At 37.3% G+C, this 16,216-nt stretch overlaps 1 protein-coding gene across 1 annotated transcript in view; it reads right to left on the bottom strand.

Moving 5' to 3' along the window:
* Positions 1–16,216, bottom strand: part of LOC132115610 (piezo-type mechanosensitive ion channel component 2-like) — a 130,675-nt gene that overhangs the window by 94,065 nt on the left and 20,394 nt on the right. The window contains exon 2 of the mRNA XM_059524026.1: positions 10,922–11,017. Within this exon, the coding sequence (XP_059380009.1) occupies positions 10,922–11,017 (96 nt within the window). The remainder of the gene's footprint in view (positions 1–10,921; positions 11,018–16,216) is intronic.

The following is a 16,216-nucleotide window of genomic DNA, read 5'->3' as shown; positions in this document are numbered from 1 at the left end:
CTCCTCCTCTTCCTCTTAGGTCGTGGTGTGGAAGACAGAGCCGGACATGTGGCCGGTGGGTGAGGCTCAGCGGGATCTGTGACTTGCGTTGGACGGGCAGTCTCAGACAGCGCTGACTCAGCCGAGGATGACTCCGACGAAGAATCCCATGAAGTCCGTCTCCCTCGTTTGCCACGAAGACCTTCGGGGACGACTGTAGCCTCAGGGGTGGAAGTGGAGCCTGCCTGATTCCCCTGGGTAACCACAGCCAGGACACGACCCTCCGGGATCACTGATAGCTTGGGTGATGGTGACAATAAGGTGGAACCCCGCGACTCCCTCAGCGACAAACTATCCACCATGTCACCAAACGAGCAGCAGATCAGCCTCTCCCGTTCTGCCAGGGGTGGAGGAGCGTTGAGGCCCGCTATGAGGTAGCGGTTGAGGAGGCTATCCGGTAGGAACAATCTCCTCTCGTTCGCGACCCGAGCGTACTCTCTCAGGGACCGCTCTCCCTGGGGAAGAATTGGCAGCTTGCCATTCCTTGCATCGTCGATAGCCCGGTGCCACCATTGTGCAAGGTCGTCTGAGTTGTGCTCAAAGGAGGACATGCTGTCTGCTGGGTTCCTTGTTGGTCGGTTCATTCTGTTATGAGGATGGTGGAGGATGAACCCAAATGCAGACAGATGTCACAGCAACACGGTTTATTATTCAAAACAGGAAAACAAAACCCACGAGGGGGCAAAACAAGGGCTAGACAGACGAAAGATGACAAAACTAGACTAACACTTTACAAACTAGACTATGACTAAAACAGGATCAAACAACAACTTAGACAAGACTCTCTACAGACTTACTTACGGACAGCTCTCACATACATTAACAGTTAGCAACATTTGACAGAAATAGGCAATATTAAACAATGAACCGACAAAGGGACAGAGAAACACACAAGGTTATAAAGGGAGGCTACTAAAGAACACAACAGGTGGAACAGGTAAATCAATGAAGACAAGGGGGGCGGGGCAAGGGAACGAGACAACACAAGCACATGGCCCAAAGACAAGGCCATGTGCTTGTACACAAAACACGGGTCTGTCATGATCCTGCCTCAAGACTAGAGAAAAATCAGGACATGAAGGCAGAATCATGACAGAAACATAAAAACCAGAACAACAACAAGTCTGCTGGAGATGACAAGAAGAATGGAAGCTTGCTGATGATTAGAGGATTAGATAAATGCAAATCTAGTTTAAACAAAGACATTTTTTATTGGTTATAACTTCTGGAGAGAAACACTGCAGACACTGGACGATTTATAGAAATGTGTCGTCGCATCACTGTCTCAGCGATGGATGCTCTACAGTGAATGGGTGCCATCAGAATGAGAGTCCAAACAATTCAAGTTTATTTGTATAGCGCTTTTTACAATACAAATCGTTACAAAGCAACTTTACAGAAAATTACGTTTCTACAATATTTAGTAGTAGCTTATAAGTGGTGACTGTCAGTTTGTGCACGTATGACAGGATTTTTAGAAAAATTAATACAAGACGTAGTCAGCCAGACGATGAACATCATTAACAGCAATTATTATATGATGCAGTCACACTTGTAGCAATATTTGTTAGTTCTGTTGTTGATTCAGGGTTAGCATCATCTGGGGTCCTCTTAGCATAGACATCATTACATCATTAGCATAGCTGCTGATCCAACAAAGTAAAATTAATTAGTTTAACCCAAGCTAAAGAATAAGAATGTGCATTTGATCAGATGCTACTACACTCACAATTTAAGAGATACATTATTTGAATGCTTGGCGAAAGAGATGCGTTTTTAATCTAGATTTAAACAGAGAGAGTGTGTCTGAACCCCGAACATTATCAGAAAGGCTATTCCAGAGTTTGGGAGCCACATGTGAAAAAGCTCTACCTCCTTTAGTGGACTTTGCTATCCTAGCAACTACCAAAAGTCCAGCATTTTGTGACCTTAGGGTGCGTGATGGGTTGTAGCGTGGTAGAAGGCTAGTTAGGTACGCAGGAGCTAAACCATTTAGGGCCTTATAGGTAAGTAATGATAATTTGTAACTGATACGGAACTTAATAGGTAGCCAGTGCAGAGACTGTAAAATTGGGGTAATATGATCATATTTTCTTGACCTGGTAAGGACTCTAGCTGCTGCATTTTGGACGACCTGTAGCTTGTTTATTGACGAAGCAGGACAACCACCTAGAAGTGCATTACAATAGTCCAGTCTAGAGGTCATGAATGCATGAACTAGCTTTTCTGCATCAGAAACAGATAACATGTTTCGTAGCTTGGCAATGTTTCTAAGATGGAAGAATGCAGTTTTTGTAACATGGGAAATATGATTTTCAAAAGACAAGTTGCTGTCTAATATAACACCCAGATTTCTGACTGTACAGGAAGTAACAGTACACCAGAATTTAATTGGAGAAAATTATTGGTCATCCAATCTTTTACATTTTTAACACACTCTGTTAGCTTAGATAATTGGGAAGTTTCATCTGGTCTCGTTGAGATATATAGCTGAGTATCATCAGCATAACAGTGGAAGCTAATTCCGTGTTTTCTAATAATATTACCAAGGGGCAATCATCAAACAGATGATTGTCTCTCACATCTGATGGCACCCATTCACTGCAGAGGATCCACTGTAGAGCAAATGATGCAATGACACATTTCTCCAAATCTGATGAATAAACAAACTTCTCTTCATCTCGGATGACCTGATGATGAGGACAATTTTACAAACTTTCATTTTCAGGTGAACTATTCATTTAAGTTGTAACATCAAATTCTGTTGACTGTTACAGAGGAAGAAGAGCTCAATCAATGACTTGTAATATTCCAGATGGTTTTAGTCCAAATACAAGCACTCCACGTGTCAGGGTGAAAGTTCATCGAGTTGAACCTGTCTTTCTGCTCTTAATAGAAAAGAGCTGCAGTAATCCACTGTTATTAGTGCACAGCTCTCTCTGTTTCTCTCTCTCACTCTGGGCATTCATTTAGCGCTGATGTTTTTGGCAGTGTTTGGGCTGTTCATCATTTAGGATCACGAGGCTCAGTGTGAGTTCAGAGCCGTGGCAGTTTCAGAAAAATCTAAGTGAAACAACGTTGTGAGTAATGCAGGCCATAAACGGGTCAAAAAGTTTTTTGATTTTTGAAAAGTTTAGATTTCTGCATTTAAACACTGTTTATGAAAGAAGAGAAGGGGTTGGGTTGGGTGGGTGTCGGTCCGCTATCAAAGGATGCTGGGAATAGAACAGATAGCATCAAGCATTTATTTAAGATATTAAAAAATACCCACAACCCATCCGGCCCAAATATGCAAACCCATGAGTGCATAATTCAATTGTCAACTCTGGACAGATTATATCACAAATTAAAGATCATAAAAGTATCTGTAAAAAATGTCACCCTACTTGAGGGTTTGAATTTGAAGAAATGTGTTTGTATTTGGACAAATGCTTTGGAACTAATATCCTCTGTAAATGGTGGTCAAGGAAGTGGCTGAGGCAGAAAACCAGGTCTGTTTTTTTTTCATCAAAGATGCATTAAATTGGTCAAAAGGGACAGTAAAGAAAAAAAAAAAAACTCAAATAAATGCTGTTCTTCTGAACTTTCTAATCCCTTGTGAACTCTGAAAAATAAAATATATTAAATAAAATATAGTGCAGCACATTGTTTCACGGGAGAGACTTTTTCTATTTACACTTATTACAGTCATAATTGTACATTTCTGATCCCAGAAAATTAACCAGATAAGATCCTCTCGTATTTTATACATATGTGTAGCTATATTGTAAGTATAAGGGTATTTGATATTTATATCAATACAGGAAAACAATTGTGTTGATCAAACCATTTTATGGGGTTTTAAAACTAATAAAGAAATGATTGAACAGACATATCAAGTTTCAGCTAAATACCATGCGGAAATCAGAGAAACATGAATTTTTGGAGCACTTATCTCCATCAATGTATTAACACCTACCAATAATAATGTCTAAAGCATCCGAGGACTCGGAAATCGCTGTCTGCCAAGATTTTACAATCTTTACAGTGGTTTACTGTTATGAAAATGTTTTAGGGGTCTGCTCATGCCATCGGTTTTACTGTGCGTTTTATCCTAATTAGAAAACATTCTCTTCAACAGCAGCAAAGGCTTTCTTTTGACTTGTGCATAGAGTGATGAAAAAACGCATTAGTCAGTCATTCGTTGGATTGAATATGTGCCGATGATGACTGTAAGCAAACGGACAACGCAGGTCATGTACTGAAGACATTATGAGGTGCAGCAGGAATTTTAGTAAAAGCCGAAGTGAGTTTGAGCTCCTCCGCAGAAGAAAGGCGAAACCAGCACAGGAAGTGCAAATATGGACCAGATGTGTTTGTTATTTAGCGGCGGAGGACTAAAGGCTGCTCTGCTGGCACATTGGGCCGCGGTTTCTCATTATTCTGTTCCATTGCATCCATTTGAGGCGACTGAACGAGTCTCAGTGTTTGTGTGCGGTGTGTAATGGTGAAAATCTGTGCATCTTCATTCTCTGAGAGCTCCAAAAAATGGGCCAGACTTCGTAATCGTTTTCAATATTGCCAAATTGAAAGCTGCAGATGGTTTGGACCGTCAAAAATCCCCTTGGTTCCTCTGTACAGAGATGTTGGTGTTGCAAGTTGCTTTTGTAGTTTTATGAAGGGACTTTCTGTGGATATAATTATTGATCAATTGACCAGAACACACAGACAATGCAGCATCACTGACGACAGCAGAACCTCAGTCGATACCATCACCTCTCCAAAAGCTTTTAGAGACTTAAATGGAAACTGGAGATTCACAGTTGACAGCAATGACCAGGACAGAGTCGAAATTAATCATGAAAGCCTTAAAATGTTACTCTTATGGGAGTGTCTCTCCTCTCATAATTGATTTGAATCAATGCATTCTTACACTACAATTACTTTAAGCCCGAGGGGAACTATCGAAGCCTGGTAGAGTTTAATGGTTATCATACGGTATGTACAGTACATACACTATCATTCAAAAGCTTGGGATTGGTAAGAGTTTGTAGTGTTTCTGAAGAAAAAAAAAGAGTATCTACTGTAAAAAAAAAGTATTACTATTTTTAAACTATTTTTTTTCTGTGTGAATCTGTGTTAAAGTGTAATGTATTTCTGTGATGCTCCGTTGTATTTTCAGCATCATTCCTCCAGTCTTCAGTGTCACATGATCTTCAGAAATCATGAAAATATGATGATTTACTGCTCAAGAAACATTTCTGATTATTATCAGTGTTGAACACAGCTGTGCTGCACAATATTTCTGTGGAAACTGATGTATTTTTATTTTTCAGGATTCACAGATGAACAGAAAGTTCAGAAGAAGAGCAATTATTTGAAATAGAAATCTTTTGCAACATTATAAATGGCTTTACCGTCACTTTTGATCAATTAAAAGTGTCCTTGGTGGATAAAAATATACATTTCCTACAAAAATAACAAAATACTGACTGCAAACTTTTGAACAGTAGTGTACATACATATATACACAATAAGATATAAAATAACATTAAAAAGGCACCTAAAATCAGTAGTACAGATATTATTTATTTTATTTAAAATTATTTCAGATAAATACAAGATAAATATTTAAGCTAGATTTAAGATTATAATTATAAAACAGATCATTCTGAATAAATGACCTGAGTTCACAAGTCAATGTGAAATTATTATAAACATACACATGCACTGCACATTTTGCATTATTGGGATAAATGCAATCAATCTACAGTTGAGTTGGACTTTCTTCCTGATAAATACACAGAAATCCCCTGGCGTGAATCACTGAATGAAAACACGCTGCTTTACTTCACACTTTGAACTTTTTAAAACCAAAATGCTTGAATAGTTGTTTATTGTTCCCAGATACTTTGGTCAGTATTTCGCTCAGCATCTGGTTTCTGAGTTTACGTGTCAAGCAAGTGAATCATCACAAGCTCTGATTCATTTATAAAACCCCAGCAGATCTCTGTAGCGCAGGAACAGTCTGGTCTGAGCTTTTCTTACTGCACAGTTTATTACAGACCCAGAACGCTCTTATATAAAACATACAAAAGGATTAAAAAGAAGGGGGAAAATAAGCAAATGAAGCTGTTACATACTACTACATGCAAGTGGATTAAAGCTGATGAACTTCCAACAGCAAGATTTCCTCGGTACTACAAAATAAATAAGTGAATAAATGAAGATGACTGCTCATAAGGACCTGCGAATCATGGCTCGCTCTGTTTCCTGAAGAGGACACATCGTCTCTTTGTCCTGCACTTACACTTCTCTTTCTCCTGGGATCAGCGGGGTTTCGTTGTTCTCATTACATCACTGTTTCTCCAACAAAAATGCCCTCACCCTCATGTCAAACGAAACGAAAATCACTTTCTTTCATCAGCCGACAGAGAAGATTTCACTAGCTATATAACTCGCATTTCTATGGAAGCTTGTTTCCACCATGGGATAAAAAAATACAAGTAAATGCAAGTAAATGCTGTATTTTTTCTCTCTGAATTTTGAGTTTGTAACTCCACAATTCTGAATTGTAAGTATATACATATGCAAGCTCTAAACTTTCCATGTGGTATCAAAAAACACCCTTAATTTTTAGGCACATGTCCTACTGTATTTTTGTGTATTGCTCAATGTTTCTAGGTCTTTCTCACATGCAAATAATTTAAAACTGCCCAGTGAAAAGCTATATAGCGCTTCATGTTTATCTGTGCTATATGATGGATTGCAGACTGAGAGTCGCGTCATATGACGCCAGAAGCGTGCAGTGGGGTAAAGATCAGCTGCACAGATGGGAAACATCTTCATCTGTCCACCGTCTGAACCGTGACCCGCAGCCATCGGCCGAATCAGTGCTGTGTTAGAGATTCATGTTCCCACTCCACAGCTGTCCTTAAATCAGCTCCATGTGTGCAACAGCAGTGGCTCAGTGATGGGCGATCTTTCATCAGACTGTTAGAAGTTAAAAAATAAAAGTGTAGTGACACTTTAAATGCAATACAAGATTACCAAAAAAAAAAAAAAAATATTTAAAGAGTCTGAAGTCCATTCCAAAGTTATTTTTAGAAAAGTGCAATTTTCTATTTTAATGTGCATTGTTAGTTTTGAGAATATGTGCTCACGGAAAACTCGAAACACCATTAGGAATAAATAAATAATTAAACATTTAAAACAAAATGCATAAATAGGTTTTGTACAAAAGTCCCAGTTTTAAGAGTAAAATCACAACATTATGAGATTTATGTAATACAATTTTGAGAATAAAATTGTAATATTATGAGAATAACCATAAAAATCATTTGTCATTTTCTAATTTTCGTTTAGGTTAATTTGATGAACTAAAATAAAAAATTAAAATGAAAATATAATATTAAAAATTGTAGTTTTAAAAATTAATTTAAAAAAGAAATAGAGTTTAAAAACTGTAAAGGACTAAAATACAAAACGACTAAAAGTGTAACTAAAATTAAAATGAAAAATAAAAACTTTAAAGAAATTACAATATTATCTCAATGATACTAAAATAACACCAAATCTAGTCACTTATTTAATAAAATATTTGTTTCCCTATTTGATCTAATATTAGAATGTATCAGTAATATAACGTACTGTATAATGTACCAATTTAAGAGCCTTTTTGTGTAAATATAGGTTCTGGATGTCTGGAAATGTCAGTCATCTGTATTGTATTGTTGGCCAGGTGGAAATCTGAGTCTGATCACTAGTTATGATTCATGTCTGTAACACACATGGTTTAGGGGCATGAGAAAGAGAAGTATGAGCAATAATAACTGCGATGCTTGTTTAGGCAAGCAGCACTAATAAAGAAAGAAAAGAGTGTGTAAAGATCAGGCAGGTCATCTCAGCTCTGCTCAGTCACAGATGCAGACGAGCTACAAGCCTCCACAAGCCTCAGGTGCTTCAGTCACTCCCTCTGCATTAACAAACACCAGCCGTCCGCTTTGACTGAGCATTACTGCTGAAGAACATCTGGATTCTACACTGATGATACTATAGCATTATCGCCACTCCGTAAGGGAGTCATTTCCAGATCAAACCAGACTCCTTTCACTCTCACAGATGATCTCATTCTGTGGTTTAGAGGATTTATTCAAGCAACAACGAAAATTAGCTGGAAATGTGTTCACCCTCAGGTCATCTGAGATCAGGATGAGTTTGTTTCAGCTTTTGTCTTCTCCAGATGTTCACTGATGGACTGGAGTGCTGTGGATTATTGTGATGTTTTTATCAGACTCTCGTTCTGACGGCACCCATTCACTGCAGAGCATCCGTTGATGAGACACAGATGCAGTGCTGTATTTCTCCAAACCTGATGAAGAAACAAACTCATCCTGATCTTGGGATAGTCTGAGGTTGAGCAGATTTGTGGGTGAACTGTTCCTTTAAGTGAACAGCTCAACCCAGAAGAGAGGAGTATTTTGTCCAAAGCAACACATAAACCCAGTGATTCAAACTTTTGGCGAGATGCTTTTATAAAGCAGCGAAACATCCTTCCAGAGGAAGTTTTTATTGCTCACAGGTCACTCTTTCATAGTTCAGGAGACCTAAAGACCTACGAAAGACCCGCTGCCTTTCCTGTTTTGACAGGAAATCTTTCCCTGATTCTTCTGGGGCGGGACATTTAGTCAAGGCCTTTTCCCTTTTTTGTAAATAGGCAATAAACTTTAGCTCACAATCATATGCATTTATTCAAGTAAATCATCATATTTTCATGATTTCTGAAGATCATGTGACACTGAAGACTGGATGAATAATGATGGAAATACAGCTTTTACACTTTAACACAGATTCACACAGGAAACAGATGTAATAATATTTCACAACATTTCTGTTTTTACTGTATTTTTGATCAAATAAATTCAGCCTAGATGAGCAAAACAAAACAAAAACTGAGAAATCAGACTTACAGTAAAAGAGCTCTGAAACTGAAGTGAATAGCATGAAGCTCGTGTAATTTGATCATTCAAGATTTTGAAATCATTTCAGATTCTGGTGTGATTAAATCCGAGCTCAGTTTAGAAACATTACTGAGATTTCCCATGAAACTCTTCGGACTCTTGGTGTCCATTTACTATGGTCTTTTCCTCATGAGAACAAAAATCTTAATTTGTCTCCATTTACTCTCCTTCTCTATCCATCTAGGTGATTCGTGTGATATCAGAGAGATTTTAGGCTCTGGTTATCAGGATCAGGATCTCCAGCAAACCATTCATCAGCCTCGAGATACGCAGAACAGCATTCAGTGCAGAGCCTCACAGAACTAGCAGCTGAAGAAGCAACACAGATGTGTTTCTGAATAAAACCAGAGACACACCTTAATAACAGTGTGTGAAACTCATTCTGGAGGAAACACGAGGCTCGACCGTGTCAGGGTGATACACAAATATCACACACTCCCCGGATATTTCTCATGATATTCATCCTGAGGCCTTAAAGCTGTAATTAATCTCAGTGAGCTGCTAAATCCATCTGTAATACAGCAATGATGTGAACTGTCCCTTTAACTTTTACTTAGAAAGTTTGGCAAGTGAGATTATCAAGACTAAACATCAAGATTAAAACTTTGTTCAATTTGTCCAAGAAACTGAGGCATCCTGTGCGTCCAATGACATAATACACATTAAAAAAAACAACAACTTTGATATATTATTTATTGTTGAAAGGTTTACTCACACTGACCAATTTTTTATTAATGGATTTTTTTATTTTTTTTTATTCTGTTACAGTAAATAACTTTCAATATAAAACTCTAATTTTATTTTTAAATTTTATTTTTTTAATTAGTTTGTTTAGCCGCTTTCCACCTATTCATGACAATTATATTTCAATGGATTATCTACAGTTAAAAAGAAAAGGAAAAAAAGACAGAAATGTAGTTATAGTAAAAAATATAATTTAACTTAAAACTTTTTTTGTTTTTTGTTTTGTCACCTTAAATAATAATAATAATAATAATAATAATAATAATAATCAAAAGTAGTAGTAATAGTAGTAGTAGTAAATAATTTTTTTTACACAGATATTGTAAATAAATAAATAAATGAATAAATAAATGTTTTAAAAGAGCAGAGTCATGTGTTATTAATCTATAATTTATCAACTATGTATTTTTATATATATATTAAAACGCTCAAACTGAACAATGATATCAAAATTTACTAAGTTATCTATTGTAATTACATAAAACTATAACAAACTGTATGAATAAATTAGTGTTAATTTAGTATCATTGCTATATTCTTTGTTAATATTTTAAATTATATTTTATGTTTTTTATTTTGTATTTTTTTTTTGTAATTTTGATGTGTGTGTTTTTTTATCTATTTGTTTATTTATTTTGTATTGTTTAAAAAAAAGAAAATGTGTTTATAGCTTTTTATTAAGTTTCAGTTTTGGTTTTATTTAGTTTTAGTTAACCTATTTTAGTACTTCAGCTTAAACGAAATAAAAAGAAGAAATTTTTAATTGCCAACTATCTGAAATAAATTAAGTAATAACAAATAAATATAATAATTTAAGTTTATATATATTTTATTTCAGCTAAGATAAATTTTATTTAATGAAAGTGTAATTTTTATGGTTTTATTTTTAACCCATATTTGTTGACCACTGATCTGAATATCGCTTCTGAGCTTCTGAGTTGGGAAAATATTATGTCAAAGTGTAACAGTAACCATTTCAAATAAAACATCTTCAAAAGAGTGTTTTGGGAACTTGCTTGGGTTACTTTAACAACTCCAGTCCTGCAGAAATCACATACTTCTACAGTCAACTCCTGAAAAGATGGAAAGCAAGTCATTACACGGGGAACATTCACCGCTGAAGGGTCCCAAAGACTCACCCTGCATTGTTGTCTTTGTCGGCTCGGCAAAGAGTGGGATGAGTAAGAGGTAGATGAGGTAGACGAAGGACAGCCAGTTGTACCGGAACAAACATGCTGTGAAATAAAGAAGAATGGGAGAAAATGATGAGCCTGATTGTCTTCTGTCTCCAGACTGTGATAACAGCACATAAACCAGACGCTGGTTCTGGTAGAGTCTTTAATTAAAGAGAACGCTCTTCATTCATTAAAGGACTGTGATACGGTGCATGCAGCCGCAGAGCTCGGGGTTTGTGAGCGAACATGAATCCTGTCAAACAGAGCCACTGCTTTCTGCATTCCAGCAGATCCACTTCAGATCATCACAGTCACTGTCAATCAGTTGCATTCCTCTACAAACAGACCTGCAGGCCCAGCATAAAGAGCTTTAAAAATATGACATTTTACCATTCAGTTAACTGTCTGCTATAGTAAGTAAAATAAAGGAACTGAATGTAAAAGGATTTGCAACATAGCTTGAGAAAAAGTAGTTTTGCAGTTGCCACTTTGTGTGATATTTTGATATCTGATGCAGGGAAATTACTTATTTATTTTTGTAAAGTATAAATATCAAAATAATTTGCTGATGGAGAACGAATGGACAGAGATAATAAAATAAAATAAAATAAAACAATAAATAAAATAAAATATACTATATATATATATATATATATATATATATATATATATATATATATATAGAGAGAGAGAGAGAGAGAGAGAAAATAGAGAATATATATAGAAAGAGAGATATATTTTATATATAATTTTATATATTTAAAAAAAATATGTGTACTTTGAAAAATAATTTCAAATGTAAAAAATGTAAGTTGGGAGAATTAAGGTAAAGGTAAAGTAAAGCAGAGTAGAGTATAACAGAGTAGAGTAGAGCAGAGCAGAGTAGAGTAGAGTAGAGTAGAAAAGAGTAGAGTAGAGTAGAGTAGAGTAGAATAGAGTAGAAAAGAGTAGAGTAGAGTAGAAAAGAGTAGAGTAGAGTAGAGTAGAGTAGAGTAGAGTAGAACAGAGTAGAGTGGAAAAGAGCAGAGGAGAATATATTAGAGCAGGAAAGAGTAGAGTAGAGCAGAGTACAGTAGAGTAGAGTAGAGTAGAGTAGAGTAGAGTAGAGAAGAGCAGAGTAGAGCAGAGCAGTGTAGAGCAGAGTATAACAGAGTAGAGTAGAGCAGAGTAGAATATAGTAGAGTAGAGTAGAGCAGAGTAGAGTAGAGTAGAAAAGAGTAGAGTAGAACAGAGTAAAGTAGAAAAGAGTAGAGTAGAGCAGAGGAGAATATATTAGAGTAGGAAAGAGTAGAGTAGAGCAGAGTAGAGCAGAGTAGAGCAGAGTAGAGCAGAGTAGAGAAGAGCAGAGCAGAGTAGAGCAGTGTAGAGCAGAGTATAACAGAGTAGAGTAGAATATAGTAGAGTAGAGTAGAGCAGAGTAGAGTAGAGTAGAACAGAGTAGAGTAGAAAATAGTAGAGTAGAGTAGAAAAGAGTAGAGTAGAACAGAGTAGAGTAGAAAAGAGTAGAGTAGAGTAGAAAAGAGTAGAGTAGAGTAGAACAGAGTAGAGTAGAGTAGAGTAGAGTAGAGAAAAGCAGAGTAGAGCAGAGCAGTGTAGAGCAGAGTATAACAGAGTAGAGTAGAGCAGAGTAGAATATAGTAGAGTAGAGTAGAGCAGAATAGAGTAGAAAAGAGTAGAGTAGAGTAGAGCAGAGTAGAATATAGTAGAGTAGAGCAGAGTAGAGTACAGTAGAAAAGAGTAGAGTACAGTAGAAAAGAGTAGAATATATTAGAGTAGAAAAGAGTAGAGTAGAGTAGAGCAGAGCAGAGCAGAGCAGAGCAGAGTAGAGTAGAGTGGAGCAGAGTAGAGTAGAGTAGAGTGGAGCAGAGTAGAGTAGAATATAGTAGAGTAGAGTGGAGCAGAGTAGAGTAGAATATAGTAGAGTAGAGTTGAGTAGAGTAGAGTAGAGTAGAGTAGAGTAGAGTAGAGTAGAGTAGAGTAGAGTGGAGTAGAGTAGAGAAGAGTAGAGTAGAATATAGTAGAGTTGAGTTGAGTAGAGTAGAATAGAAAAGATTAGAGTAGAGCAGAGTAGAAAAGAGTAGAGTAGAGCAGAGTAGAGTAGAGTTGAGTAGAGTAGAGTGGAGCGGAGTAGAGTAGAATATAGTAGAGTAGAGTTGAGTAGAGTAGAGTAGAGTAGAGTGGAGTGGAGTGGAGTAGAGTAGAGTAGAGTAGAATATAGTAGAGTTGAGTAGAGTAGAGTTGAGTAGAGTAGAATAGAAAAGATTAGAGTAGAGCAGAGCAGAGTAGAAAAGAGTGGAGTAGAGTAGAGTAGAGCAGAGCAGAGTAGAAAAGAGTAGAGTAGAGTAGAGCAGAGCAGAGCAGAGCAGAGTAGAGTGGAGTGGAGTAGAGTGGAGTAGAGCAGAGTAGAAAAGAGTAGAGTAGAGCAGAGTAGAGTAGAGCAGAGTAGAGTAGAATATAGTAGAGTAGAGTTGAATAGAGTAGAGTAGAAAAGAGTAGAGTAGAGTAGAGTAGAGTAGAACAGAGTAGAGTAGAAAAGAGCAGAGGAGAATATATTAGAGCAGGAAAGAGTAGAGTAGAGCAGAGTACAGTAGAGTAGAGTAGAGTAGAGTAGAGTAGAGTAGAGAAGAGCAGAGTAGAGCAGAGCAGTGTAGAGCAGAGTATAACAGAGTAGAGTAGAGCAGAGTAGAATATAGTAGAGTAGAGTAGAGCAGAGTAGAGTAGAGTAGAAAAGAGTAGAGTAGAGTAGAACAGAGTAAAGTAGAAAAGAGTAGAGTAGAGCAGAGGAGAATATATTAGAGTAGGAAAGAGTAGAGTAGAGCAGAGTAGAGCAGAGTAGAGAAGAGCAGAGCAGAGTAGAGCAGTGCAGAGCAGAGTATAACAGAGTAGAGTAGAATATAGTAGAGTAGAGTAGAGCAGAGTAGAGTAGAGTAGAAAAGAGTAGAGTAGAAAATAGTAGAGTAGAGTAGAAAAGAGTAGAGTAGAGTAGAACAGAGTAGAGTAGAAAAGAGTAGAGTAGAGTAGAAAAGAGTAGAGTAGAGTAGAACAGAGTAGAGTAGAGTAGAGTAGAGAAAAGCAGAGTAGAGCAGAGCAGTGTAGAGCAGAGTATAACAGAGTAGAGTAGAGCAGAGTAGAATATAGTAGAGTAGAGTAGAGCAGAATAGAGTAGAAAAGAGTAGAGTAGAGTAGAGCAGAGTAGAATATAGTAGAGTAGAGCAGAGTAGAGTACAGTAGAAAAGAGTAGAGTAGAGTAGAGCAGAGTAGAATATATTAGAGTAGAAAAGAGTAGAGTAGAGTAGAGTAGAGTAGAGTAGAGCAGAGCAGAGCAGAGTAGAGTAGAGTAGAGTGGAGCAGAGCAGAGTAGAGTAGAGTAGAGCAGAGTAGAGTAGAGTGGAGCAGAGTAGAGTGGAGCAGAGTAGAGTAGAATATAGTAGAGTAGAGTTGAGTAGAGTAGAGTAGAGTAGAGTGGAGTAGAGTAGAGAAGAGTAGAGTAGAATATAGTAGAGTTGAGTTGAGTTGAGTAGAGTAGAATAGAAAAGATTAGAGTAGAGCAGAGCAGAGTAGAGTAGAGTTGAGTAGAGTAGAGTGGAGCAGAGTAGAGTAGAATATAGTAGAGTAGAGTAGAGTTGAGTAGAGTAGAGTAGAGTAGAGTGGAGTGGAGTAGAGTAGAGTAGAATATAGTAGAGTTGAGTTGAGTAGAGTAGAGTTGAGTAGAGTAGAATAGAATAGAAAAGATTAGAGTAGAGCAGAGCAGAGTAGAAAAGAGTAGAGTAGAGTAGAGCAGAGCAGAGTAGAAAAGAGTAGAGTAGAGTAGAGCAGAGCAGAGCAGAGTAGAGTGGAGTGGAGTAGAGTGGAGTAGAGCAGAGTAGAAAAGAGTAGAGTAGAGCAGAGTAGAGTAGAATATAGTAGAGTAGAGTTGAGTAGAGTAGAGTAGAGAAGAGCAGAGTAGAGTAGAATATAGTAGAGTAGAGTAGAGTAGAGTAGAGTGGAGTGGAGTGGAGTGGAGTGGAGTAGAGTAGAGAAGAGTAGAGTAGAATATAGTAGAGTTGACTTGAGTAGAGTAGAGTTGAGTAGAATAGAAAAGATTAGAGTAGAGCAGAGCAGAGTAGAAAATAGTAGAGTAGAGTAGAGTTGAGCAGAGCAGAGTAGAAAAGAGTAGAGTAGAGTAGAGTAGAGTAGAGCAGAGCAGAGCAGAGTAGAGTAGAGTAGAGTGGAGTAGAGTAAAGTGGAGTGGAGTAGAGTAGAGAAGAGTAGAGTAGAATATAGTAGAGTTGAGTTGAGTAGAATAGAAAAGATTAGAGTAGAGCAGAGCAGAAAAGAGTAGAGTAGAGCAGAGTAGAGTAGAGCAGAGTAGAGTAGAATATAGTAGAGTTGAGTAGAGTAGAGTAGAGAAGAGCAGAGTAGAGTAGAATATAGTAGAGTAGAGTAGAGTGGAGTGGAGTGGAGTAGAGTAGAGAAGAGTAGAGTAGAATATAGTAGAGTTGACTTGAGTAGAGTAGAGTTGAGTAGAATAGAAAAGATTAGAGTAGAGCAGAGTAGAAAAGAGTAGAGTAGAGCAGAGTAGAGTAGAGTAGAGTAGAGCAGAGCAGAGTAGAAAAGAGTAAAGTAGAGCAGAGCAGAGCAGAGTAGAGCAGAGTAGAGTAGAAAAGAGTAGAGTAGAGTAGAGCAGAGAAGAGTAGAATAGAGCAGTGTAGAGCAGAGTATAACAGAGTAGAGCAGAGTAGAATATAGTAGAGTAGAGTAGAGTAGAGCAGAGTAGAATAGAGCAGAGCAGAGTAGAGTAGAAAATAGTAGTGTAGAGTAGAGCAGAGTAGAATAGAGCAGAGCAGAGTAGAGTAGAGTAGAATAGAAAAGATTAGAGTAGAGCAGAGTAGAGTAGAAAAGAGTAGAGTAGAGCAGAGTAGAGTAGAGCAGAGAAGAGTAGAGTAGAGCAATGTAAAGCAAAGTAGAGCAGAGTATAACAGAGTAGAGCAGAGTAGAATATAGTAGAGTAGAGTAGAGCAGAGCAGAGTAGAAAATAGTAGAGTAGATTAGATCAGAGTAGAATAGAGCAGAGTAGAGTAGAGCAGAGTAGAGCCGAGTAGAATATAGTAGAGTAGAAAAGAGTAGAGCAGAGTAGAGTAGAAATGAGTAGAGTAGAATAGAGCAGAGTAGAGTTAAGTAGAGTAGAAAAGAGTAGAGCAGAGTGGAGTAGAAAAGAATAGAAAAGAGTAGAATAGAGTAAAGCAGAACAGATCAGAGTAAAATAGAGTAGAGCAGAGT

Source organism: Carassius carassius, chromosome 35 (genome assembly GCF_963082965.1).
Source record: "Carassius carassius chromosome 35, fCarCar2.1, whole genome shotgun sequence".
NCBI lineage: Eukaryota > Metazoa > Chordata > Actinopteri > Cypriniformes > Cyprinidae > Carassius > Carassius carassius.
This window is presented reverse-complemented; position numbering and strand designations above follow the sequence as displayed.